Source organism: Anguilla rostrata, chromosome 3 (assembly GCF_018555375.3).
Source record: "Anguilla rostrata isolate EN2019 chromosome 3, ASM1855537v3, whole genome shotgun sequence".
NCBI classification, from domain to species: Eukaryota; Metazoa; Chordata; class Actinopteri; order Anguilliformes; family Anguillidae; genus Anguilla; species Anguilla rostrata.
The window spans coordinates 41,297,564-41,322,669 of NC_057935.1; the positions used below are offsets into that span (position 1 = coordinate 41,297,564).

General features: G+C 38.4%; 1 protein-coding gene across 1 annotated transcript; it reads left to right on the forward strand.

Annotated features, from left to right (window-relative positions):
- Window positions 1-2,154: 2,154 nt before the first annotated feature.
- On the forward strand, window positions 2,155-23,248 carry pmt (phosphoethanolamine methyltransferase). The gene is made up of 12 exons (XM_064327621.1): window positions 2,155-2,469; window positions 11,014-11,191; window positions 11,897-12,052; window positions 13,398-13,534; window positions 13,766-13,923; window positions 14,411-14,596; window positions 15,427-15,516; window positions 16,138-16,227; window positions 18,522-18,644; window positions 19,321-19,452; window positions 19,570-19,686; window positions 21,327-23,248. The coding sequence occupies exons 1-12, from the start codon at window positions 2,460-2,462 to the stop codon at window positions 21,435-21,437; spliced, it is 1,488 nt and encodes a 495-aa protein (XP_064183691.1). The 5' UTR covers window positions 2,155-2,459; the 3' UTR covers window positions 21,438-23,248.
- Window positions 23,249-25,106: the final 1,858 nt, after the last annotated feature.

Consider the following 25,106-nt stretch of genomic DNA (forward strand, 5'->3'; position numbering starts at 1 on the left):
AAAAATTTAAAAAACATTCAATGGTTGTGACCACTTTAAAATTCAGATTCACAGATGATAGAGATAAAGTTACAGAAGATGGGCCACATGGGGCCACATCCTCATGTTGCATTTCTGTATTTAAAAGTTTGACCTTTTAAATACAGAAATGCATGCTTCATCTTCTGAAAGGAGCTGCTCGTTTGCTTCACTAGCCTAATATATTTGTTCTTCCAGATCTTATCCAAGATTGCCTTTGTATAACCTTACTGTATATCCCTCACATGGGGACAAATTTATTTAGAATATTTCTGCAGGTTAACCGCAAGATTGTTTCAATCTTCCTACTAAATTTAGCCTGTATTTGACAAATTTGGTACCAACAAAAATGATGACTTTTTGAACATCATAAATTATATTAATTGAAAGGATTGTCACGGGAGCCATCATGACTCCAGACTTCGACATTCTATACTTTGACTGTATGGTCCAATGGAAAATATCAATTGAGGATTGTTTTGTCATTTTTGATCTTTTGCTCAGTTTCATTTGTCATGCACATCAATTGTTATAGACACATTGGTTAAATCTATCCACCATGTAGCATTGTGTTGTTGCTTCTTGAATACCTCATTCTTTTTATAAAGAATGCATAAGCTGTTCCCTGTCTTTTCAGAAAGACCAGCCTTCTCCATGCCAAAAGCTTCCATCTTTTCATCTTAAGTAAAGTGTGCTTAAAAGGACTTGAGCAGCTACACCATATATTTTCTGATGAGCCTGAGTTTGAAATGCAGTTGAAATTACAATATGAGCACTTCAAGTCTGCTTATATAATCAATTTAATTCCCAAAAAGCCACCTTGAGTTTCAGTACAGATGCGCTATTTGGACCTGAAAGGACACAAAACTTTGACCTATGAGTAATAGGAGGAAAACGTAGCATGGTCTGATGAGGCAGCCAAAGGGTAATAAAATTGGGATTTCAATGATCATATTAAACTGGCGTAAGATTCACCTTAAAATAGAAAGTTTTTGTGTATGAATGGCATTTAGGAGTCTTCTGTTAATTGTTCCTTTGGGTTGTTATGTTGTTTATATATTTTATATAGCTGCTAACGGCAGCTAAATGCTAAATGCCCTGCAAATTCAATATACTGTCAGACCAGACAACAAACAGCAGATCATACTAAGGCTTTTAACGCACGCACGCACTTCATTTTCTTACAGCTTCCTCATCTAAATAATATTTCAATTTGCCGTATGTGGAAGGGAAATTTACCAAGTTTCTCAGTGTAGCCATTGCGCCATATAATAAGACTTATAGAGTCATGTAGTGACCTTATTCTGTCGTACCTTCAGGAGTTGCAGATGTTTTTAAAACTCCCCTTTCAGAATGTTATTTTCATATTTTTATATTTTATATACACACGCATTTTCAGACATATTGATTTTGTATATCAGAGATGATTGATTATGACTCTGATATTTGCATACAGTGTATATTTAGCCTATATATTAATTCGGGACATAGACTATGAATACATGCAAATGCCTGTGTGTGCATTCTTTTTAAAAGAGCCAAGCTAAGGATACATTCGAAACATCATTTGCCAGTCCATTTATTTTAACTGATGCGGTCACTTTCGAGCGTTGAGTTTACAATTTGGGTAGCCTTCCTATGCCACGGGGTGTTAAACATTCCCCGTAGCCTACTCAGGATGTGGGGAAGAAGTTCACGTGGCAATTATTTCGAGCTTAAAAATACGGCGACCTACTGGGTCCATGTCCGCATCTAACTAGTCAGTCTATTGTAGCTTCAGTTAAATGTTGAGTTCTGATAGGTATTCTTTCATCTTCCATCTACAGCACTAAACAGATTTTCCCAATAGTGCAGAGAATATTCCAGTATTTTAGGTTATTATGTCTGCGAATACCGAAGCTGTGCACCGCGTAGCACCAATCATCATGTTCAAAAATATGATGGCTGAATCGTTTCCGCCAATCACCTGAACCTATTTACTCAGTGCATTAAAATAGTGAATGACATTTCTCTTTCAACTCCCTGTGTCCAATCACAAATGGATGGCCCAAGGGGCGTCTCCTGGTCGCTAGTGTTCAGACCATACCCGCCCACCTACGCCTATCTTGAAGGTCTACAAATACAGTAGGTAACTATCCACGGTGTACTAATCAAAATTTCACATTGACCAGCTTGAATAGTAAATAAGATAACGGGTGTTCTTACGTGTATTTGTTTATCACCCATTTGTCTCATATTTGGACGCAGCAACAGGCTTGGCTAGCTTGCTACTGTAGCCTATTTGACAGAACCTGCTGAACAGTTGGCTGGTTACAGCCCATCTATAGTTAAATTTGAAGCAAAGTTTCATAAGTGGACAAACAGTAGTATAACAGCTAGTAGGCTTAACTGTTATATATAATTACAAGCAGTGCAGAATTAATTTCTGACCATTTCAAATAATGGAAGAAGGTAAGTAGCCTTTTTTTGGTAGCACGTGTTTTGTTCGTGGATGTGGACGATTTGGTCCTTTTTCAGTTTTGCATTGAGCACGATGAAGAAAGGTCTGACTTAAACGATATGTATCCAACTTCATCGGTCTGACGCATTCGTGGTTCGTCCGGCCTCGGTAATGCCTGATTTGTTGCATAGCATGTCTGGACTGAACTGTACAGTGTGATGTAACGTTACTGTAGTGATGTTGCATCACCTAAGATTTAGACCACGTCAGTATTCGCTCCGATCATATGTTATGTTTTCGCGCGTTGATTTTTAAAATGTTGTACATAAAGATATTATTTTACGATAAAGGCACAAATATGAAGTTAGCAATAAGTTAATTGGTCAAGTCAAATGTCTATCATCCAAATTCTTTAACAGGAATAACTAGGGTATAACGTAGCCTATTAAGCATTGGTTTCCTCCGTTCCCCTGTTCTCAGTAGGTTGTACAAGACCACGTATATTGCACAGGCTTCAGTTTAATCGCTCTTTTGTGTGTGGATGTTTTGATGTCGTCACATGGATATCAGGGTTTTTCATCGATGATACTCTCTGCTAGTATACACATTGACATTCTTGTCAAGTAAAACTAGGCATTGTTTTTCTTTTGAATGATCCGAGACGCATTCTGCATCCACAGTGCCCTGCATTATACGGTATCACCCTGTCCTATCCGTTATATCACCCTTCACAGGTTTATTACATTTTCAAAGTCACTCACACACCATTCCACCTTGTAAAACATGTAGGTTTGTCCTCTTTAGGCACCTGTAGACCACACCATTGGTACATTTTAATTTATAGGCTGAAACCATTTCGATTACAATGTATGCTCTTCTTAGGAGCTTCCCTTTAAAGTATCTGCAGCAATTTCTGAAATAGTGCACATGGCATTTTCATACTTTGTGGCATGGACTTGGAATACCATTGAAAGCTCTTTTAAATGAGACATTTAGTCATTCCATCGAATAACTTCATTCCCCTTGTGCATTACACTTTTATGAAGATTTTGTTTCAATGAAGCCTCAGAATTTCACGATTCATTATGCCAGGTAGGGTTTGTTGAGTTGCTGGTACATTATTTTCTCTTAACAATGCATTGAAAGTCAACATGCCGCCAATAGTTTTCAGTTAGAGATGCATCCGCACTCCAGTAGTAATTTGGCCTATAATTCCACTGATTTCATCAAATGCATTGTGCTGTTACTTATTATTATTATTATTATTATTATTTATAATTTATAATTATAATTTATTTGGATGCATTCCGAGAACTACATACATTGTGTTTACAAGACACCAATTTACATAAACACTACATTTGTATGTGTTTATATGCGTTTATTTGACAGTACACATACACATAAACCCCCGCACCTTCCGATCCACGACTTACAAACACACTCTACTCAGACAAAATGTGTACATACAGAAACATACAAACACAAGCATCCACCCACTCAGACACAAAGACCCATGAATCTATATGCCTGCGCACACACACACACATACACAGTGTGTATACATCTTCTATTGCTCTGTAAAGCATCTTTGTGAGAGCCCTTCGTAAAATTGATTATAAATTATCAATTAAAATTTATTTTATGACTTTGATTTGATGTATTTATATACAGTGCCCTCCAAAAGTATGGGAAAGTGACATTTGTTATTTTCTCTAGATACTTAGCCCCTTCATGCAAGCCCCCTAGTGGCCAGGTCACCGGCATCATGAGATTGCTAAGATTGTTGGAAACTCTGTATTCTGGCTTTATTCATGGACAACACTGGACGACTGTGTTAAATACAGTGTTTCTAAGTGCCATCATTATCATGTTGGTCATCTATTTAACAAGCATCCCCTCCCTGCAGTCTCATCTGCAAGTCTACCCTTCTAGTGTTGCACACTGGACAATAGCATCTGTCTGGGACTTTATAAAAATATTCTTTCACCACCAAAATTTTGTATTCCATCATAGCAACAAGATAAAGCCAATAGCCCAACGGTATGCCAGTACAGCAGTGAAAAATGCTGAATAGTGAAATAAACTAAATTAATTCTTGTGTAATTATATCAAGTCCTTCCACTATCAATATTTGTGACTAAATATGGAATAAATATACAACCTTGGTTTTATGCACAGAGATGACCCTTTCTAGATTGAGTGATCAAATATTGTCTTGGACAATCCGTTTGTGAAAAATACACTCATAATGTGATGCCTGGGTACCTTCTGAGATAGTTATGCGTAAAACCACACCTTTTGTACATTCTGGTTTTACAGTTATTTACCCAGTAGGTGACCATATAAGCTTTCCAAAGAAGTGTGACATGTCTAATGTGACTTTTGCAATAGCGGTTTACAGCTCAGTGCGCCTCATCATTTTGTCTCATCGTCGTTGCATTACGCATTCATCCTTTTCAATAGCAGTAAAAGACAGGAACCCAGCGAGACATAATTCTTGTTTCCATCATTTGTTGGAAAATTGTATTATTCTTGAGAACTTCTGAGCATAAGGCATATGCTTGCCTAGCCAATACTGTTTTCTGGAGTAAGTCAAAATGAGGAGGGTGAGAATGAGGATTCTTTGTAGGAGGAGGATGCCTATGAACGCGAATATTATTTAATCCTTGATACGTAAGTATTGCTGTTCAAAATATTTTGGTTATATACGTTGTGGACATTAAATAATGAGGACAGTTCTAATGAGGGGTATGCCAGCAAAATGTTACTGAAATGGAGACAAAGTAAGCGGTGAGACAGAGCTAAATTATGTCACACTGTTATCTGTCACATGCACAACAACACAATAGGAAGTTATGTTTCCAGTAAGTTAGGAATGGGTGTAAGTATGTCCATTTTGTGATTTAATAGAACATTGATAGACTAGCCTGACAGTTTAGCCTGGTTAGGAAAGGGCTTTAAGAAATGGATGTGCAGTTCAACTTCTACAGCTATACTTTGATTCACCTGGAGACATAATTATGATACAAGTGTGTAATTGGCTAATTTTTACCAAACTTGAGCCATGCTTAGATTATATGTGCCGTAATATTACATGTACAGTTAATAACAGATGGTGGATGGTGGAAAAACGTTATGTTGCTTTGGAACAGTGTATGCAATGGGGGCAGCGGTAAAATCCTTTGGGAGGGGCAGCAGGTGCCCAGGTAATGGGTGTGGGTGTAGGTGTGAGAGTTAAACTATGCAGACCTCTGTCTGATGTTGCAGGGTTGCCTAAAAAACGGTGGGGCTGAGGCAACATCCACAAGGCAGGTGTCACTTTGTATCGCTTGTCAATATTACAGATAGCATTTTTTTATTTAACCATGAAGGGGGTGGGTTTTCTTTTTAGAAAATGAGTTGATTTGTTGAGTAAGCACAGTAGATTTAGCTTTCTTCATCAACAGGTCTGCTCTAAAGTTAAAGTTGTGTAAGTCACTCTGGATAAGAGTGTCTGCTAAATGCCTGTAATGTAATGTAATGCTCTGCTTGCATGGCTTGCAAACTCATACTCTCTGTCTTGGCTTGCTACACTATAGCCCCTCTAAATCTCTCCATCATTTGGCCAGCCTTGGATTCCTGAGAAACTGGTAAACTGGTATGATATTTATATAACTGGTATGAAGATTTTTTGGGTGATCACTGTTCGTTTTTAGCAGGGTGTTTCTGTTAGAGATGTCCTGATCCAGGATTGTTGTCTCCCGATTTTATCTGAGTACTGTAACATTCAGTATTGGCTATCTTGTAAAAATTATTCAACTACTAACCTACACCATAGTTTAGTTGATTAATGGGAAACATGGCATTAACACATGCATTTTGATGTACTGAATTGCCTATCTTAACTAGGGAGACGGCTTTTCCTATTTCGGTTAACAAGGGGGATGGTGCTCCATCGCATTCAATGACAATTCAAAGTGTGGGTATATGCCTCTGACTCCAGATGCAATCTCCACAGATGGAAACAAAGGCTAAAACCAAGACAAGACACTCACTCTGTGTGCAACAGAAAAAACAAGCACGAATCCGCAATAGCTGTGACCACACACGTGCATGCATCCATGTGTACATGCATCCACGCACACACCCTCACACAAACACGTGCCCTCTTCTTTGGTTCATGACCAACCTTTCCACGAAATCTTGTGCAAATCTGTGAATCCATTCGGGAGTTATGCACCTTTTTGTGATAGGCCACACCCATCACCACACCCCCTCACACACCCTCACACAAACACGTGACCTCTTCTCTGGCTCATGACCAACCTTGCCACAAAATCTTGTGCAAATCTGTGAATCCATTTGGGAGTTATGCGCCTTTTTGTGATAGGCCACGCCCATCACCACACACCCTCACACAAACACGTGACCTCTTCTTTGGCTCATGACCAACCTTGCCACAAAATCTTGTGCAAATCTGTGAATCCATTTGGGAGTTACGCACCTTTTTGTGATAGGCCACGCCCATCACCACACCCCTTCACACACCCTCACACAAATACGTGACCTCTTCTTTGGCTCATGACCAACCGTGCCACAAAATCTTGTGCAAATCTGTGAATCCATTCGGGAGTTATGCGCCTTTTTGTGATAGGCCACACCCATCACCACACCCCCTCACACACCCTCACACAAACACGTGACCTCTTCTTTGGCTCATGACCAACCTTGCCACAAAATCTTGTGCAAATCTGTGAATCCATTTGGGAGTTATGCGCCTTTTTGTGATAGGCCACGCCCATCACCACACCCCCTCACACACCCTCACACAAACACGTGACCTCTTCTTTGGCTCATGACCAACCTTGCCACAAAATCTTGTCCAAATCTGTGAATCCATTTGGGAGTTATGCGCCTTTTTGTGATAGGCCACGCCCATCACCACACCCCCTCACACACCCTCACACAAACACGTGACCTCTTCTTTGGCTCATGACCAACCTTTCCACAAAACCTTGTGCAAATCTGTGAATCCATTCAGGAGTTATACACCTTTTTGTGATAGGCCACACGCATCGCCACGCCCCCTCTTGGTAAATCGGCCTGAAAGTACTCAGCTGTACCTTCCGGTTATGACCAACGTCCATACCAAATTTCAGCCTCCTGGGCCGAAAACTGTGGCCGCTACGGGGTGGGACACTGTTTGTGGACCAACCAACCGACCGACCGACAGACAGAGCTATAGAGCTTCTGGTCACAGCTAAAAACCTTACAGTAATACCTTCCAGTCATTCGTTAACTTAACTTTGTGCAGCTGAAAATTTTGGGGCTCAACATAAAAACTGCTGTTTCTGTAAAATGGTAAAACATATATATGTAAATACCATGAAATAAAATCTGATTGTCAGGAATTCTGTAACATATTCATCTCAAATCTAAATGTCTGAATTATATAACAAATAACAATTTTCACTCTACCATTCCCATACATTTGGAGGACATTGTATGTCAAGATGTATAACCCACGATGTCAAGACAGCAAACCTCCAGTAATGCGGATTCAGTGGCAAGATGTTACTGAATGAATGTTTGAAATGCTTAACATGCCTTTCAAATGTTTGGACAGGTCAGTCAGTACACTAAAATGTAGCCCTGTAATGAAGCGCTTTGAGCTGCTTCTCACCTTGTATGAAAGATACTCAATAAAAAGTTTAAAGTTTATAATAGTAGTAGTAGTAGTAGTATAGTATTATTAACAACTGCATGTACACATTCAGAAAAACAAATGTAAGGCCTTTAATAGCACAGCCAAGATATTTGTGAATATTTAGAATTTACATAGAATTAATATTTATAAAGTAGCATGAGATAATTAATTAAAATATGTTATTAAAATATTGGCTATTGCATTTCCAAGTCATCACCTTCTGGAAATAAGAAAAATCTGGCCAGCGATAACTTGCACTGAAGAGTCATTATTACTTCCCCAGTGGCAAGCAGTTCTTGAAATCTTGTAATCTTGTCTCACCCTGTGCACACAGCTTTTTTATTTACAGAAAATTAGTTTAGAGAAATTCACCTGATTCACATTTTTAGATTGAACAATATATTTAGCTTAGTAATGACTGGACTTTCTAGTCTGTTAACCAGCTACACTTCTAGCAAGATACTTTAAACTATTATTAGTATCTACACAATTTTTCACTACCGATTTTGTCTATCTGTGGATTTTCCTGTTGTCCATTAGTTAATTGCTCCCAGGGCTGAGCATTACTGTCTGTGGTCTTGCACTGCATTTATTCTGGTGTATTACCTGCTGCATGTGTGTGACTACTGGCACCTTGATACCTGCAAAACATGAGCAACTAACTGCCTTGACAAGCCTACTGTCCACCAAAATGGGCATGCCCAAGCTGTATGTATTTGATTGTAAATACTGAGTTAAGCCTCAGCTTTTCAGAAAAGGAATTTTTTATTTTTGGTACAAAATAGTGTGGCCAAATTTATTGCAATGAAGACAATTTTATGTGAACAATTATTTATTCAATTTCAGAATATGCAAACAGTCCAAAAAATAGCAATTAGACAAAACATCTGGGAAAAACCAAAGTAATCAAGCTATGAAGACAATAAAGAAAATTACTTGTATATTCTTTGCAGGAAATGTTGCATCAAATACCTCTGTACTTGAGTGCCACTGTTCAGATTGCACCTCCAGCTTTTTAAGCTCCAGCTCATGTTCTAAGGGCACCTTTTCCTGTTCCGCTGCAATGCTTTTCTCCTCCAATGCTATCTTAACCCATCTCTCTTGTTTTGATGCAATCTTAGCCCATCTCTCTTCCTGCTTTGTTATCTGGAACAACCTCACTCTTCCCATTTCTAATTTCTTTAGCTGCAATTGCGTAGCATTATGTACTGACTCTCCACCTAAATCGTTTCTTTCAGTAACTCCACTAACTCTTTTATTCATCACTGCTGACCAGGGTATGTTAGGTGTGTAGTGACCATATGTAACTCTGCTTTTTTAAGTTGACACCAGTCAATCTGTAAAATCCTTCCACTTCTGAAAAACTCAAGTCAGGTAAAACGTAGAGCTCATATTGCTATACCACACAAGCGACCAGCTAATGTTATTAACACACAAACACAAAAACAAAGAAAAATAAAGAAATATGCCCAGAGTGCTGCCATGCTCAGTAAATGCACACAACTTTACACGTGCTCTGCAACAACCAACACCTCACAGAATAAATGAACTGCTGTAATGAAATGAGTCAGTTATCCCAGCAGCAAGACTACAACCACCGCCTCGCTTAACTAATTTCACACCGCAACAACAATACACCGCATTACCTCTAAGAATCACCCAGTCACCTTGGGAGATAACTGTCTCTGAGTGAATATATCCCGGACCCAAGACTGCAGTTATTACAAACCCAATTTTCAGGTCCCGAGTGAACCTGGCCACACCCTTCTGGTTGACTTTCTACCTAGAATTAACGTGGTTTACACAATTTACTACTAGCAACCTAATTGCATAAAATAGGGCTTTGACCTGGTGTATGTTGTGCAATTTCTGTGGTGGATGTACAAAACAAAAAGAAAACCCAAAGAAAACAACATAACACTCCTCCATAGGACGAGTCTCCCCCCCCCCCCCCTCTTACCAGATCTCCTGCGAGCGTACCGGTCACAGTCTCCATGGAGTGAGGTAGGAAGACGGCGAGCCGTAATGTCCTGCTTGGCCAACTCTGTCAGAGGCCTCAGGGTTGGCATGGTGGTTTGCTCGCTTTTCTTTTACTTTAAGTTTGGCTTTGTTTATTAAATGAGAAGGAACAAAAGAGAAAATTAGAACAAACAAAACTACAAACAAAACAATGACACAAGCAAGACAAAAACACAAGTACATGTGTGCACAAGAGCATGACGTGAGGCAGAGAGTGTGGTACACAAAATTTTTATGGCATGAAAAGAGACCATGCCTTGCCCAATTTGTACCTCCAGGCCACAAGTGGTGGTGGGTTAAAAATGTTGTGAGATGGTCCCACGATTTATATCGTCTTATTGTCTTTCCAGCTGCCTTTTAAGACCCCCCTTCTCTCATGGAAATTTGCCTTCCCAGCAGCTGTTTACAGCCTGTGGAAATGTGTAGCCCCAAATTGTGTACATCTACGGAATTTGGCTAGAAGAGTCAAAATTTAACCTAACAGTTAAAAGGGAATTGTCTTCATAAATGACTTATCCATTTTGAAAATAAATGACAGTTGGACATAAAAATATGGAAAAACTGATAAATCAATGTAATATACATAAATTCAGCGCTCTTTAGCCCTGGATGCAAGAAGGGTGGTTTTATTATCAAGGTATTCTTTTGTTTTATTTAATGACAAGGTATTCTTTTTATGTAGACACAAGTCTTTATGTCTGTTTTTTGCAGTTCTGACTTCTCTGTACATGTATTGCTATTTTTGTTTCTGCTGTGATTTATACTGTAACAGCATGCCATATTAGCTGTATGTTGCACTGTAGTTAAGAGAATCCACTAAAATGAATGTATATGCTTTTTTATGTAGGGCTTTCAAGGCGCGATATGATGGAGTTCTGGCAAGATCATTCGCAGGAGGCCTCGATAGAAGAGATGATGCTGGACTCCAGTGCACTGCTACTGACGCAGCATGAGCTTCCTGAGATAATGGGCCTGCTGCCAAACCTGCAGGGCACCCGTTTGCTGGAGCTGGGGGCTGGCATTGGGTCAGCCATGTTTCCATTTGCCTGTCTGTCCTTCTCTCTACCTGGCTATATCTCTGTATCATAAAGTTGGAGTGAATACTGTCACTTTTGTTTGTGCACAAACTAGTCATCATGACAGATGTTTGTAATCAACTAGTATTGATACATGAAGTATCGCATCATTTCAGCAGGTCATGCTTGTTGTGTTAGTATTAATTTAGTGTGAATTAGATACTATTGCAATTTGCATTCCTGCCTTCTTATTTTATGCTAATCAATTTATTGTGCATTATCCGAAACTGTTGAAAGCCAGTCTGGGCACATTCAGTTTTTTCTATCATTGATTAATTATTGATGAATTCAATGATGAATTGTGCAGTCATTTGAGTTTTATGAACCAGAAGTTAAATCAGCTGAGGCTGTTTATGTCTGATAGGATATGAATGAGACCTATATTACTGCCATGATTCCTCTAACCCCAAGGTCTTGAACTCCAGTCCTGGAGGGCCAGAGTGTCTGCATGTTATTTTCTAGTTTCCTTTTAGTCAGCAGCTATTTTAGGCCTAGAAAACAAGGTACAGTATGTGGAGTGTAGCAATCAATGCCTAAATGAAGCCTAAATGCTTAAATGAAGCAAGAGCACACCAAACACCAGCAGACACTGTGGCCCTCCAGCATTTGATTGCCACTAAATGAACCATCATTGTCATCGGCTTTTAACTGCAGGCGGTACACTCATCACTTTGCCCAGTATGCTGACCATGTGACAGCCGTGGACTTCATGGAGAAATTTGTGGAAAAAAACAAGCAGAACAATGGTCACCACAGAAATGTAGACTTCATCCATTCAGATGTCACCCAGTTGAATTTCTCCAAGAACAGGTGACCATTTGTGATAACCATACACCAAATTCTACATCACAGTATCTCATTAATCCACCTTAAATACTGATTGTCTAATGCATACTGTATGTATGGATGTTCTATACTGTTGTCTGTAGGTGAGCTAAAAAGAACTCCATGATCCAAAATATGACATCGAAATAAATGCATTTACGGTTCCCTAATAATTGAATAAATTAATTTCAAAAGGAGAAAATTAGTAAAAGATAAAGTTGAATAAGGTGTGATTTGTTAGGGTTGGACTGAAAACCTAAAGGATGGTAGATTTCCAGGAACAGGGATAGGCAGCCTTCGAGTAACACCTTGGGAATTCCAAATGCTCACTGCCACTGACAACTGATGATTGATTGTTAAACGTATGTCATCATCTCTGTGGGTAATATTTAGTCTCCAGTGGGTGTCTTCAAAAACCTGCTAGTTCAGATGGCTGTCTAAATTTAGTCTGTAGACGGGTTAAGAGTTTGGCAGGATTAAAGAGTTAAGAGCAGACTTAACAGCAGGCGAACAAGTGACATTTTGCCGACACAAATTATGTGTAAGTGTAGTAGGCTATATGTTAATATAGTATACAGCCCTTTGTTATTCATATTGGTACCACTGTTGATTAATGAAATATAATATGTGTATAATATTTATTATATATTAGTCACATTTGTGTAATATATACCAAAAAAATAATGGTGGAACCAGTATATTGAGATTCTTTATTTTACTATTGTAGAATTATTTGTAGTATTGTCACTATTAGTGTATGAATTCCTCCCTCGTCTTTATTCTTTTCATTTTCCTGAGTGCCATGTATTTGTATTCTACCAAGTTGTTTTTATGACCATTTTCTGCCCCATATCTATTCACTACAAGCAGCCATGGTGCAACAGTAATGTCTTTGTACTCATAACAGTTCACAATATCACCATGTACCCAAATAGTATATAAATTTTAAGCATTTGTATAACTTGTTATACAGTCAAGGACAGCCTAATGACGCACTCCATTGAAATTTTCAGGTCCCTTTGTAACATAGTAGATTTCCAGCTGTACGTATTGGCTAGGTACTCAATTTGCCGCACTCCTGGAAAGTCCTGGCCTAGTATGTTGAGTCTGTGAGAATATGAACCAGTGCAGTATGAGCTGCAGACTTTTTACGTTTATGCTTTTTCATCTGCAACTAGTACAACATTTTGCTATGCTTGTAATTCAATCAAACGAAAAACAAATGTACACATTACAGGGAGCATTGCATGGTGTTGCCTGCAAAATACGATTTCTTATCTTAGCTATATTTGTGCTCTGGTAATATTGTGCTCTGATATGTCTGCAACAGTTTTGGCCTTATCTTCTCAAACTGGCTGATGATGTACCTGAACAATGAGGAGCTGATTTCCCTTGTAAAGAACATGCTGCTTTGGCTTCAGCCAGGGGGTTACCTCTTCTTCCGGGAGTCCTGCTTTCACCAATCAGGTTCAGTATTTTATGTTTTTACTGCTATTTTGCAAATTGGATATTAGCTTTCTTGATCTTTAATTCTAATAACTATTAAGCAGTGCTTAATTGAGTACTGTTAATTTCAGTTGATCTTGACAAAGTTCTTAATTTTCTGTGCATAGTATTAGTAACTACCAAAGTATTCAATTATAAAATATGAAAGAGTTTTGAAGAGTTTGTGACAAATGATTCAATCTCTCTCCACAGGAGACAGCAAGAGAGATTTCAATCCCACTCATTACCGTTCGCCAGCTGAATACAACCATCTAATGACGTCTGTCCTGCAGAAGGAGATGGGGGAAGGAGGGGAGCAAGCTTTCGGTTTCGAAGTAGTCATGAGTAAATCAGTGCAGACCTACATCAAGGTGAATAGCTGAGTATTCTGCTAATTAATTGGCCTATCAGTGCCAACTGTCCAACTGAGAATTGGTTACAACTGAAGGAGTGGCATGTCTGTCATTGACAACAAATTGTATTTTGGGGCCCTGGCCATTAATTGGAGAACGAATGCAATTGTACAGCAAGGAATCTTGTAAAAATTATCATTGTAGCATTGTCAGTGTAAAAGTCAGGTGGATCGATTAGACAGCATTAGCGCATTAGCATTTACTCTTAAAATTACATTTATAAATTGAAAATATAGATGTAAGTCCATTAAATCACTTATTTTTAATTTGAATTCCAGTTTAAGCAGTGTTACACTGGATTCAGGCCTCTCTGGCCTAATTAAATTTAAGTTTGATGGAACTAGAAGAACCCTTAATATTAGGTAAATGACTTATGCCAATCAGTGCATCTTAATGCTTGGCAAATTAGAAAGTAATTTCTACGGTGCTTCTTCCACTTTTCCAGATGAAGAATAATCAGAACCAGGTGTGTTGGCTGATGCAGAAGGTCCCACGCAGTGAGTGCCACAAGGGCTTTAACACATTCCAAGATTTCCTGGACAACCAACAGTACTCCCGGCGAGGTATCCTCAGATATGAGAAGATCTTTGGAAATGGATATGTCAGCACAGGAGGACCTAGCACCACCAAGGCAAGCTCATCCACAACTAAAGGGCAGGCTCTCACAGCAAGAGTTTAAGAGCGTTTAAGTTCTCTTTGTGGTAAAATGGTTCATTAATAAATGGTGAAAACACAAGTTAATGCACATAAGTTTTTTCATCTTTTATATACATGTATGAGAACAATAGACTTTCATTTGCTTTCATGATGTGAATATCCAATTTAACCCATTTGGATACATGCCATTGGCTGCAGTATAAGGTGCATGCAGCACTGACTGAAGTCTAGTTTTGAACCTGGCTCTGAACTTTATGTTCTTATATTCATAAAGGATCATGGCTAAATTATGGATACAAATTGTTTCTGAATGTTGTCCAATAAAGCAATAAAGATTTAATTTTTGTGAAACTGAATTTGAAGTAGAAACACTTCTGGAAAATGAAAGCACTAAACCTTTTTCATGTGCTTTGTCCCCACAATTGTTGATTGCATCTATATTTTACATTTTTATCATAACTGAAAATGCAACACCTTTTACCATTTGGGTGGTTTAATGTGTTTTTGTTTCTCATCTCTGTTGCTCAGGATTTGTCCTGTTCTGTGACATGCGATATACAACTTTGTCCTTGCCAGCTATTAGAACTATGAATACTTTTGTGATACAGTACTAAATGAATGCTTTGAAATGTCTATTCACATGCTAATGTTGAAGGCTTTGTTTTGATAATATGATAACATCTGTTTTATTGTTTTATTCTAAAGTTTTTTATTTATTTATGACACTCTTTTAGCACACAGGTTAAAAAACATAAATATATACATCTTGTCTTTTTAATGCGGCCTTGATGTGGGTGAATGAAGGAGTTTGTAGACCTTCTGAATTTGTCTCCTGGACAAATCGTTTTGGATGTGGGCTGTGGAATCGGGGGTGGAGACTTCTACATGGCAAGGGTGAGCACAAAGTTCAACACAGCACATGCTTTGGCAATGTGGATAGCTTTGGTATTTGGATTTAGTGATGTCCTAAATTTAACATTTGCAAGCTCCATTTTTTATCAACCTTTTTTCATGTCCATCTATTTGCATCTGCATATCTGTGGAAAAAAATAGCACATGCAATTTCCTGTAGAGTTTCCCTACCCTTCACAGCAGCAATTAGATGGGCATTTGAATGGGTGTTTTTGCCTTGATGCAATATGGGGTATCAGGGCATGTGCACACAGGAGTCCTGAGTGCATTAATCCATTTACATCACAATGACGGCTTCAATATTTTGCTACATTTAACAGAGAATAATCCATTATTTTTCCTCTTCCCCTGCTGCCTTATTTCCTTGTACTGCAATGAATGGCTTTCACATGGTTGCAGGCATGAAAGAAAGAAATGCATTAGAGCTAGACTATAGTTTCAGTAAGCTGAACAGGAAGTTGAAGAGAAAATGCATTTTCATAAACTTTAATTTGAAAAATAATAGTAGAAAACACCATTCCTACCGTTAGTCTTTTAATTGGCTTTGGGAATGTGTTAGTTGGCTGTACCATTTGAAGCAGTTTTCATGTGTTTATTTTACAGGCATTTGGTGTGAAAGTACTTGGCATGGATTTGTCTTCAAATATGGTGGAGATTGCAACTGAGAGAGCCATGAAGGAGAACCTACCTTCAGTAAGTTTCCATGTCTAATAGGCTCAGCATCGCTGCCTCTTTCAAGCATCAATAATTTGGAAATATCCTATATATATATATAGATAGATAGATATATATATATATATATATTCAAATTTCAAATAAAAATATTGTAGACTAGCTTATAAACTTGTTGAATAGCCTATAATAATGATATAATACTAATACTCATAATCATAATGAGGCAAATGTCAACACAATGTTACAAATTGCAAATGTTTTATTAAAATAAATTAGGCATTTAGCTTACATTTTTTACCCACAAGTGCTCCATTTGTTTTGTTTTTGCCGACTTAGGCGAAACATATTCATAGAAAATAATGAACATATCTCTTGCATTCAACCACGTTTTCCCAAATATCAGAAAACTAAAGACACTTCAGTCAAATTGAATTCAGAATACAACTTTCATGAAGCCTACTTACTACTGTACAAGTCAAGAAAGAAGATTTATAGCCTTGTCTTATCAGACTGGCATGGTATATGAAATGTTCTTTCAAACTGAGAACTAAAATGGGGCGGAGGAGGAGGGGTGTGCAGGTGGTGGCAGTGTTATGTCACCTCTATTGAATTACATTACACAACCAAATGTATAGAAAAAGAGAACACCACAAAATTAGGTTTAACTTTTCTTAACAATGTGCTGATCAATATTTGGTATATCGGTATTCCATTTATACAAAAGATAGATCCCCATTTTTCACCTCAATTTGGAGTGACGCTCACTCTGGAGCACTTTCAAACTTTCAAAGTACATAATATCAGTCCCAGCTTCTTTTCACATCAAAGTTGGCAAGTGTGGTTCATGCAAAGTCAGAGAATGGTATTTCATGTGCCGCATAACTTGTGGGTTCCCTATCACCCAGAGGGGGTCACTGGTTTGCAATGAGATGCTATTCTACCATCTGGGCCTGCTGAAACCCTTCCCTGGACAGCACCAGAGCGAAGTGTGCGCCACCCTGTGGGGCTGCTGGCCATAGTCAGTACTGGCATGGTCTAGGTTTGATGCCAGAACATCAGATCCATCCATGCACTAGAATAGTGCCTTAACAGGATGTACCACCCAGCGGCCCCTGAATAATAATAATAAATATTCATATGCATACGTAGACGCTCAAAAATGAATATGTTTCCAAGTGATGTATCCTTTCCATTGAACTCTCTTCCATAAATATGTGCTTTAAAAAAGTGTCACACCTGCAAATTATTTTTAATTTACTTGGGTTGGATAAATTGGATTTCAACTGCTAATGAACCACACCAAGTGTGTGATAAGTTACCAACTGAGAGATTGGGGCTGTGCCTTCCAAAAGTATAAGAATAGTAGAGTGAAATTTGTTATTTTTGATATATACTTAAGGCATTTGGATTTGAGATTAATATGAGACAATAAGCTATTACTTCATGGTATTCACATGTTTGTTGTACATTTTACAGAAACAGTGTTTTTTTGTTGTTGAGATCCCCGTTTTTGTAAAATAAAGTCAATGGATGAAGTTAAAAGTAAATCAAAGCAATAATGTCTAATGTTACTGCATTTAAGGGCTACATGACCAGTATATTAGTTGTGTAACCCTTAAATGCAATAACTGCGTCAAGTCTACAACCCATTGACATCACCAAACTTCTGGTGGTATATTCTTTGGAAATACTTTTCCAGGCCTTCACTGCAGCTGCTTTCAGTTGATCCTTGTTTTGGGGAGGAAACTTGTCTTCTTAATACATTCTCCTGTCCAATCAGCTTACAGATGAGTTGTTTTTCAGCCATAGTTAGTTCTCTGGTCTTCATGATTATGTGTGTCTCCTGACTCCAAATGCCACAGATGAAAACAAAGGCTAAAGCCAAGACCAGACACTCACTGTTCTTATGTGTGAACAAGCCATGTAAAAGGAAACACCTGAGCAAAAGTTAACTCTTGTAAGTCATCATTGAGTTATTTTGCACAGCTGAAAATGGGGGGAAACATGAAATAAAAGTTGATTGTCAGTATTTTTGTCTCATCTGTTGAACATATTGATTTCACATCCAAACAACTTAAGTATAAAGAAAAAATAACAAATTTCACACCACTATTCCGATACATTTGGAAGGCAGTGTATAGTGACTAACTACTGTAGGTGATAGTGATGTAAACGGCAAGAAAAACACATTGCTTTTGCTCTATTGATGTGTGGTCCATTAATGTATTCTAGGGTGAATTAGATTCAGTGCAAACCTGGGTGATGTTCACATATTATAACAGTTTTTAATTTGCAATTTGTATTTTATCCAGGTTCAGTTTGAAGTGGGAGATGCCACCAGGAGGGTCTTCAAAGAAGGGTCTTTTGATGTGATATACAGTAGGGACACTATACTACACATTGCTGACAAGCTTAAGCTCTTCAAAAGCTTCTATGTGAGTATTTCACATCTATAATCCATAATGCCTCATGAGTAAAGTACAGGATGATTTCCCATTTTTCTTTAAAAAATAAAAATAATGCACTAAATTTGGTTCCCATAAGGTACGTTCATTATTTGACACATAACAATAAAGGGATGGTTCTCTTTCTGTGATTACTTGATATTATTTTGATTCCAGGAAATGTATTGTCACTGCACAAGTTTCTTTGGAGTTACTTAAAGTTTATGTTCTTGCCTTCAATGACTTCTTGTCTCTAATCCACTGTAAAGGCAGCAGGCCATCAGAAACTTCCCTAACTAATCAAAATATGCTTCATCGCACATAGAAACTGTGCCTGCTTGGCAAGAATAGTTAATGTTGTTTTTGTATCTCTCATCAAATGAATGCGTAATGTGTTTTAGACTTTATAATTTAGTGATAAGTTGTGCTTTAATCTCCCAAATTGACATGAGTTCAGTCATTACATTTGTATGAATTGTATTTTAGTCCCTCATTGACTGTGTGTGTGTTTTAGCCTCTCATTGGGTTTGTGTGTGTTTTAGCCTCTCATTGAGTTAGTGTGTGTGTTTCAGCCTCTCATTGAGTTAGCGTGTGTTTCAGCCTCTCATTGACTGTGTGTGTGTTGTGTTTTAGCCTCTCATTGAGTTTGTGTGTGTTTTGTTTGCAGTCATGGTTGAAGCCTGGTGGGAAAGTACTGATCAGTGACTACTGCTGTGGGGAGATGCCATGGTCACCAGAATTCCAAGAATATGTCAAACAAAGGGGGTACATCCTGTTCACCCCATCACAATATGGGAAGGTACTCCATGCACATGTGCTTTGAAAATAGTGACAAATATATTTCCAAGAGTACTGAGCAATGCAGGGCTGTAGTGTATAAACGGCTGTGTGCAGTACATGCTTTTGTTTTTTCCAGTTCCTGGAACAAGCTGGGTTCTCTCGTGTCCGCGCAGAGGACAGGACCTCACAGTTTATACAGGGGATCCGGATAGAACTGGAGAAGGCAGAGGCGATACGAGAGGAGTACATAAAGGTAAATAAGTTTGACACTTTTCAGGGTTCCTCACAGAAATTCCATAATGGTCACTGACTCGCAGTCCTTAAAACCTTTTAAAAAATTTTTTATTTCAACGTCTCCTTCAACAAATAACAGTTCAAATAAATCTGTTCATAGTTGCCAATTGTAGGACACACAGGGCAAAAAAAATGTATTACATATATGAATGTACACGTGTGATGCTAGTTATGCGAAGAACATTTAAAAAACTTTGGACACCGTGTTCTTTTCTTGTATCTTATTAAGGCTAATGTAAATGTAACTGAATTATTTATCATGAAGCCCTTAAATGCATCCCATAATATCTGAGTCAGATACAGAAATTCAGTGAAAGCATAAAATATTTGTCCACGGAATCAGTAGTACTTCAGTTTTGTAGTAATGCAATATTAAACTCCAATCTTGTAGGCTGTTTTTGTCATTCAGTAAATTGTCATTGGAAATAAGCAGCATGATAGCCACAGGTTTTCATATGGAAAATATACCATTTCTGCACTGAGAGGGAATTTGAGTTGTCAGTAATGAGAATATGATCTTCTGGTCAAGGATAAAGTATATTCTGTATCTTTTATTAAGGTTTTACTATACACTATTTAGTCAAAATTAGCAGTAAACTGCTGTACAGCCATGGTTTATTAAAAGCCACACTGTTTTGCTCAATCTATCAAATTTCTGATTCAATACCCAATTCATATTTTTGCCAGTTAACCAATCATAATTCAAACAATATTCCAATCATGAGTCATATTTCCCTCCCTGTGACTGGGGAATACATTTATGCAGGTGGTATGGAATAAGAAGAGTTGGCAGTTGTAATATAAATTTAAAAAATGATAGAAATTGACATTTTTGTGAGACCAAGTGAGGTTACTGAGTCAGATTGGAAAAAGAAGCAATCTGAAGCAATCATATTTGGGTAATACAGACTAGTGCCTACCAGTGCCATGGTCAAAGCAGTTAACATTAGTGAGGCTATTTAACCATCTGGCTAATTTCCTGTTAATCGTGCAGGAACTCTCGCTAATATTATGCTAAATTTAGCCTAAATTAAGTATTTAAGTATGTGGACAATTTGTTTTCTATAACTTTGTTTCTGTGTAGGCTGTAGCTAAGATTCTAAATTTGGTAGACTACTTTTCTGAAAGTTGGTATTTCATGGTAGTCACAAATATGGCCATGTGCTTCCAAAAGATAAAGTATTGTTAATTACTGTTACTTGACATTTTCAATGATAGTGTGCCAACTCAATAAAATTTGGACAGAATGCTGTAGATAACTAAATGATATTTTAATATTTGATTTACACACTAAATACTGTTCCTTTCATACACTGTCAACATTCATTTGATCTTGCCAATGGCCATCCCATGACCATTACAAAATGTAATGCCACTGACAAACCAGAGGTCAATTGTTTTATTTAAATCTATGTTTTCCCCGTTGAAGCCAATGGAGCATTTGTCCCTTCATCATTGCTAGGGGAATTCCATGATTCCAGACCTCATACAGCAGTTACAATGAATTGTTTTTTTGTGGCATTTTAACAGATTATTCAAGGATTGCATACGTTGTATAGTTGAAATGTATTTATTTAATTATTTAAATTTTTCTACCAGGAATTTTCTGAAGAAGACTACAATGCTATAGTGACTGGCTGGAACGAGAAACTGCAGCGCTGCACGACAGGAGATCAGCGCTGGGGGCTGTTCTATGCTGACCGAGACTAAGGACTCACTCCATTCGTACATGAACATAAAAAAAACACCGTTTGATAATTCTGCAGGATCAGTAAAGCTGGCCGTATACTCAGTAAGAAGAAAGAACTTCAGGATTGAGAACCACCAGTGAACACGTCCACGAACACCATTGTCGGTATACTCAGTGAGAACACCACACTGTTTAATGTCACTCTACGCCACTGGGGGGTGCAGAATAATTACGAGGCAGCTATTAACCGGGGCTGGAATCTCGCCCAGACCTCCGTCTCGCGGCTACGCCATGGATGTATAAAAAGAACGGCTATGTGAGATCACAACACAAAACAAAAAGTTTAAAGTGGCTTTAGTTTATATAGCTACACAAAAGAAGAAAACAAGCGTGAATCCACAATAGCTGCGACCGCAGACACGCACACACCCTCACACAAACACATGACCGCTTCTTTGACTCATGACCAAACCTTCCACAAAATCTTGTGAAAATCTGTGAATCCATTCGGGAGTTATGCGCCTTTTTGTGATAGGCCACGCCCATTGCCACGCCCCCTCTTGGTCAATCGGCCTTGAAAGTTACTCAGCTCTGCCATGCCAAATTCCAGCCTCCTGGGGCGAAAACTGTGGCCACTACGGGGTGGGACACTTTTTTTAAGGACTAACCGACCAACCAACCACCCAACCAACCGACCGGCCGACAGAGCTATTGCTGTGGTCGCAGTTAAAAAAAGAAGAAGATGGTACATTCGCCCTCTAAATCAGAGTAGGATGGAGAATGGAGAGTTTTGTCTGTACATTCGGCAAATGCGGAGTTTAGACGAGGGGGTCCACTTCTCTTATTTCCGAATGAGTGCTAGACATTTTGATGACTTGCTAAAACGAGTAGTACCATTCATCAAACATGCGGGAACTCACAGAAATCCCATCTCTACAGAAGAGAGATTGGCATTGACTCTCCGTACATTAGCATGTGAAGTCTGCCCTCTGAACTCTCAACTGTGACATAACCAACCATGTCATATTTGGACCAATAGCTGAGAGGGGGAGGTTGGAGAACAAGAAAGACATTTTCTAAAAGTTCTCCCTAGCGGCCGTCGCACACTGCACCGTGAGAACACACAACACCACGTCTTTTTGTTCTTCAGTTGTTCTCATTGCGCCTTTTTGCTCAAAAAGTTCTACTTCTTACTAAGTATACCGCCTACTTAACCTGAACTGGATTTCTCAAATGAAAGCTAAAATCGATGTCTTAAAACAGTGGTTCCCAACCTGGGAGGCCCGACCAGGGGGGCGCCGACGTTTCACAGGGGGACACGAGGCCCTCTTGATTTTAACAGTAAAAAAAATGGAATCTGTGGTGGGGAAAAAATGTAAAAAATATAATGAAGTCAAAGCAAAGTTAAAGGTAGACTCTAGGAGGTGACATAATGAGCGGGGCAAAGCCAGAGATAGTTTAAAAACTGATGAGAGGCTGCACTGACAGGAAACCCTGTCATGAGCACAGCATGTTACATTTAGAAATTTGCATTGCATGTTGTATCTTTTTTCATTCTGTGCAAGATAAATTGCTTCCTGGGCAATAAGTTTAATTTCATTCATTCAGCTAGTTATCATTGATAATTTAATAAATTAAACCACCTTACTAGGTAGCTAGGCTAGTTCAAAATAGAAATGAAAATAGTCTTAGCTAGCCGGCTAGATGTAGAAGATTTTTGCTAAAATGCTAAAATCATGTGGATGTAAAGCTTACCAGAAAATAGTTGCTTACCTTCAGCTAATGACATTGTGCTGATATACCCCTGAATAAAATCTGTTTTCTTCCACAAGATGTATACAATATACATAAAACTAGCCTTATTTTATTATTTTGTTTTGATTAAACAAAAGCTAAATCTATCCCAAAATGCAGCCTGTTGTGTTCACAGCAGGACTTCCTGTCAAGTGTCAAATTCTGTCCAGTCAAATTTTACGGCTAGGCTGTTACCAAGGACAAATCAAAGATCATGTATTACCCCATTTTTAGCCTTGCACTGGTTACCGATTGCATTCAGGGTTGATTTAAAAATTTTATTCGTTACTTTTAAAGCTTTGCGTGGTTCGAAACGTAAGTACATAACTGAGCTTTTGTCTCCTTACAAAACCAGTCACCCTCTGAGGTCATCAGACAGATCACATCTGGCTGTTCCAGACTCTACACTGAAGATAAAGGGAGATCGTGCTGTTTCAGGTCCTGTGGCCCCCCTGCGTATGCTGGTTTTCTTTCTAACCAGTCACAATCCCAGAATTTTAACTAGCCGTTGCAGATACGCTCTGTCAGTCTGTGCCGTCCAAATAGAAATGACTCTCTTTAAGAACATGAAGCACATCTGATCTGATCCCCCCCCCCCCCCAGGTTTGCCTACATAAGTGGTGCCCAATGTGAAAATATAGATGTCATACTAAAGCTGCATAGGATAACTCAGCACTTTGGCGGTCCCTCTGGTTGTAATTCAAATTTTTTGTACTAGCCAGTACACTGACTTTCAAAAATGACAAATCCATAGGATCTCCTGTCACACACATGATTTTATTGGGTCTTGCTAAGGCCAATTCCAAACTTAAGGGTTGCTCAAGTGTATGAATAAAAGTAAAAAATCGGCACGTGGTAAATGTTCTCTCTCTGAGTCAAGTTACCTATTGGCTGGCATGTGCCACCTTGTGTATTCAGGAAGATTCTAACTTAAACATCTTCCGGAAACCACAAGGTGGCACACACCAGCCAAATAGCTAGGTTCAGACACATATCCAAAATCTCTCCAAAAAGGAATAGAATGCTTTTTCTCCATTGTAAAGCATATAAATGAGCCCCTTATGAAGGTTTAAGATGAAACATTGACATCAGATTTTAAAATAATGCAAAAATATTGTCACACAATGCTGTACAGTACCTAAATGTGTAATAATTAACTCTTGAATGTATTTCTATACTCTGTACTCTCGTATGTTTTCTTGTATGGGGATGGGACGATATGAAAATTTTCAATTGTCCACCACGTTCTGGCAATGTTCCAACACTCCTCATCACTGTTGCATGCGTCACAAACACTTACTCACTACACTACTCACTAACGCTTACATTACAGTGTGAAATATCCACATTATATAATACCACTAACCTATTTAAAAGACACTCAATTTCAAAAATAACGTATATAACCGAAATATTTTGAGCAGTAATACTTACATAGCAATGATGAAATTTTCTCTGTTCAGTAGATGGAGACAGAGACAGTAAATCAATGATACAGTTCAATCCGCTTCTGTTTTGCTCCAGAAAACGTTGTCAGATAGTTCTATCAGCAAACATATGGCTTAGCTATACCCAGAAGTCCTCAATAATAATTGTATTTTCAAAGAAATTATGAAAAATCGTTGACGTTTCGTTAGGTGCAGCGTCTTTTACTGCTACCACAGAGTGAATGCGTAAGTGAATGCGATGATAAGAAACTTTTTGGTTACGCTGACCTATAAAACGCAAATTACAAAAGCAAAATTAGACATGTTATACATAGTTAGAAAGCTTACACTCTCACTGTTTCGGTGATAGATGCTTGGCGCACACAACACACAGCAGTGTGCTTTTTTTTTTTTTCAAGTTTCGTTTTCACGGAAATGCGGTGTCAAACTTTTTCTACAGACACACAC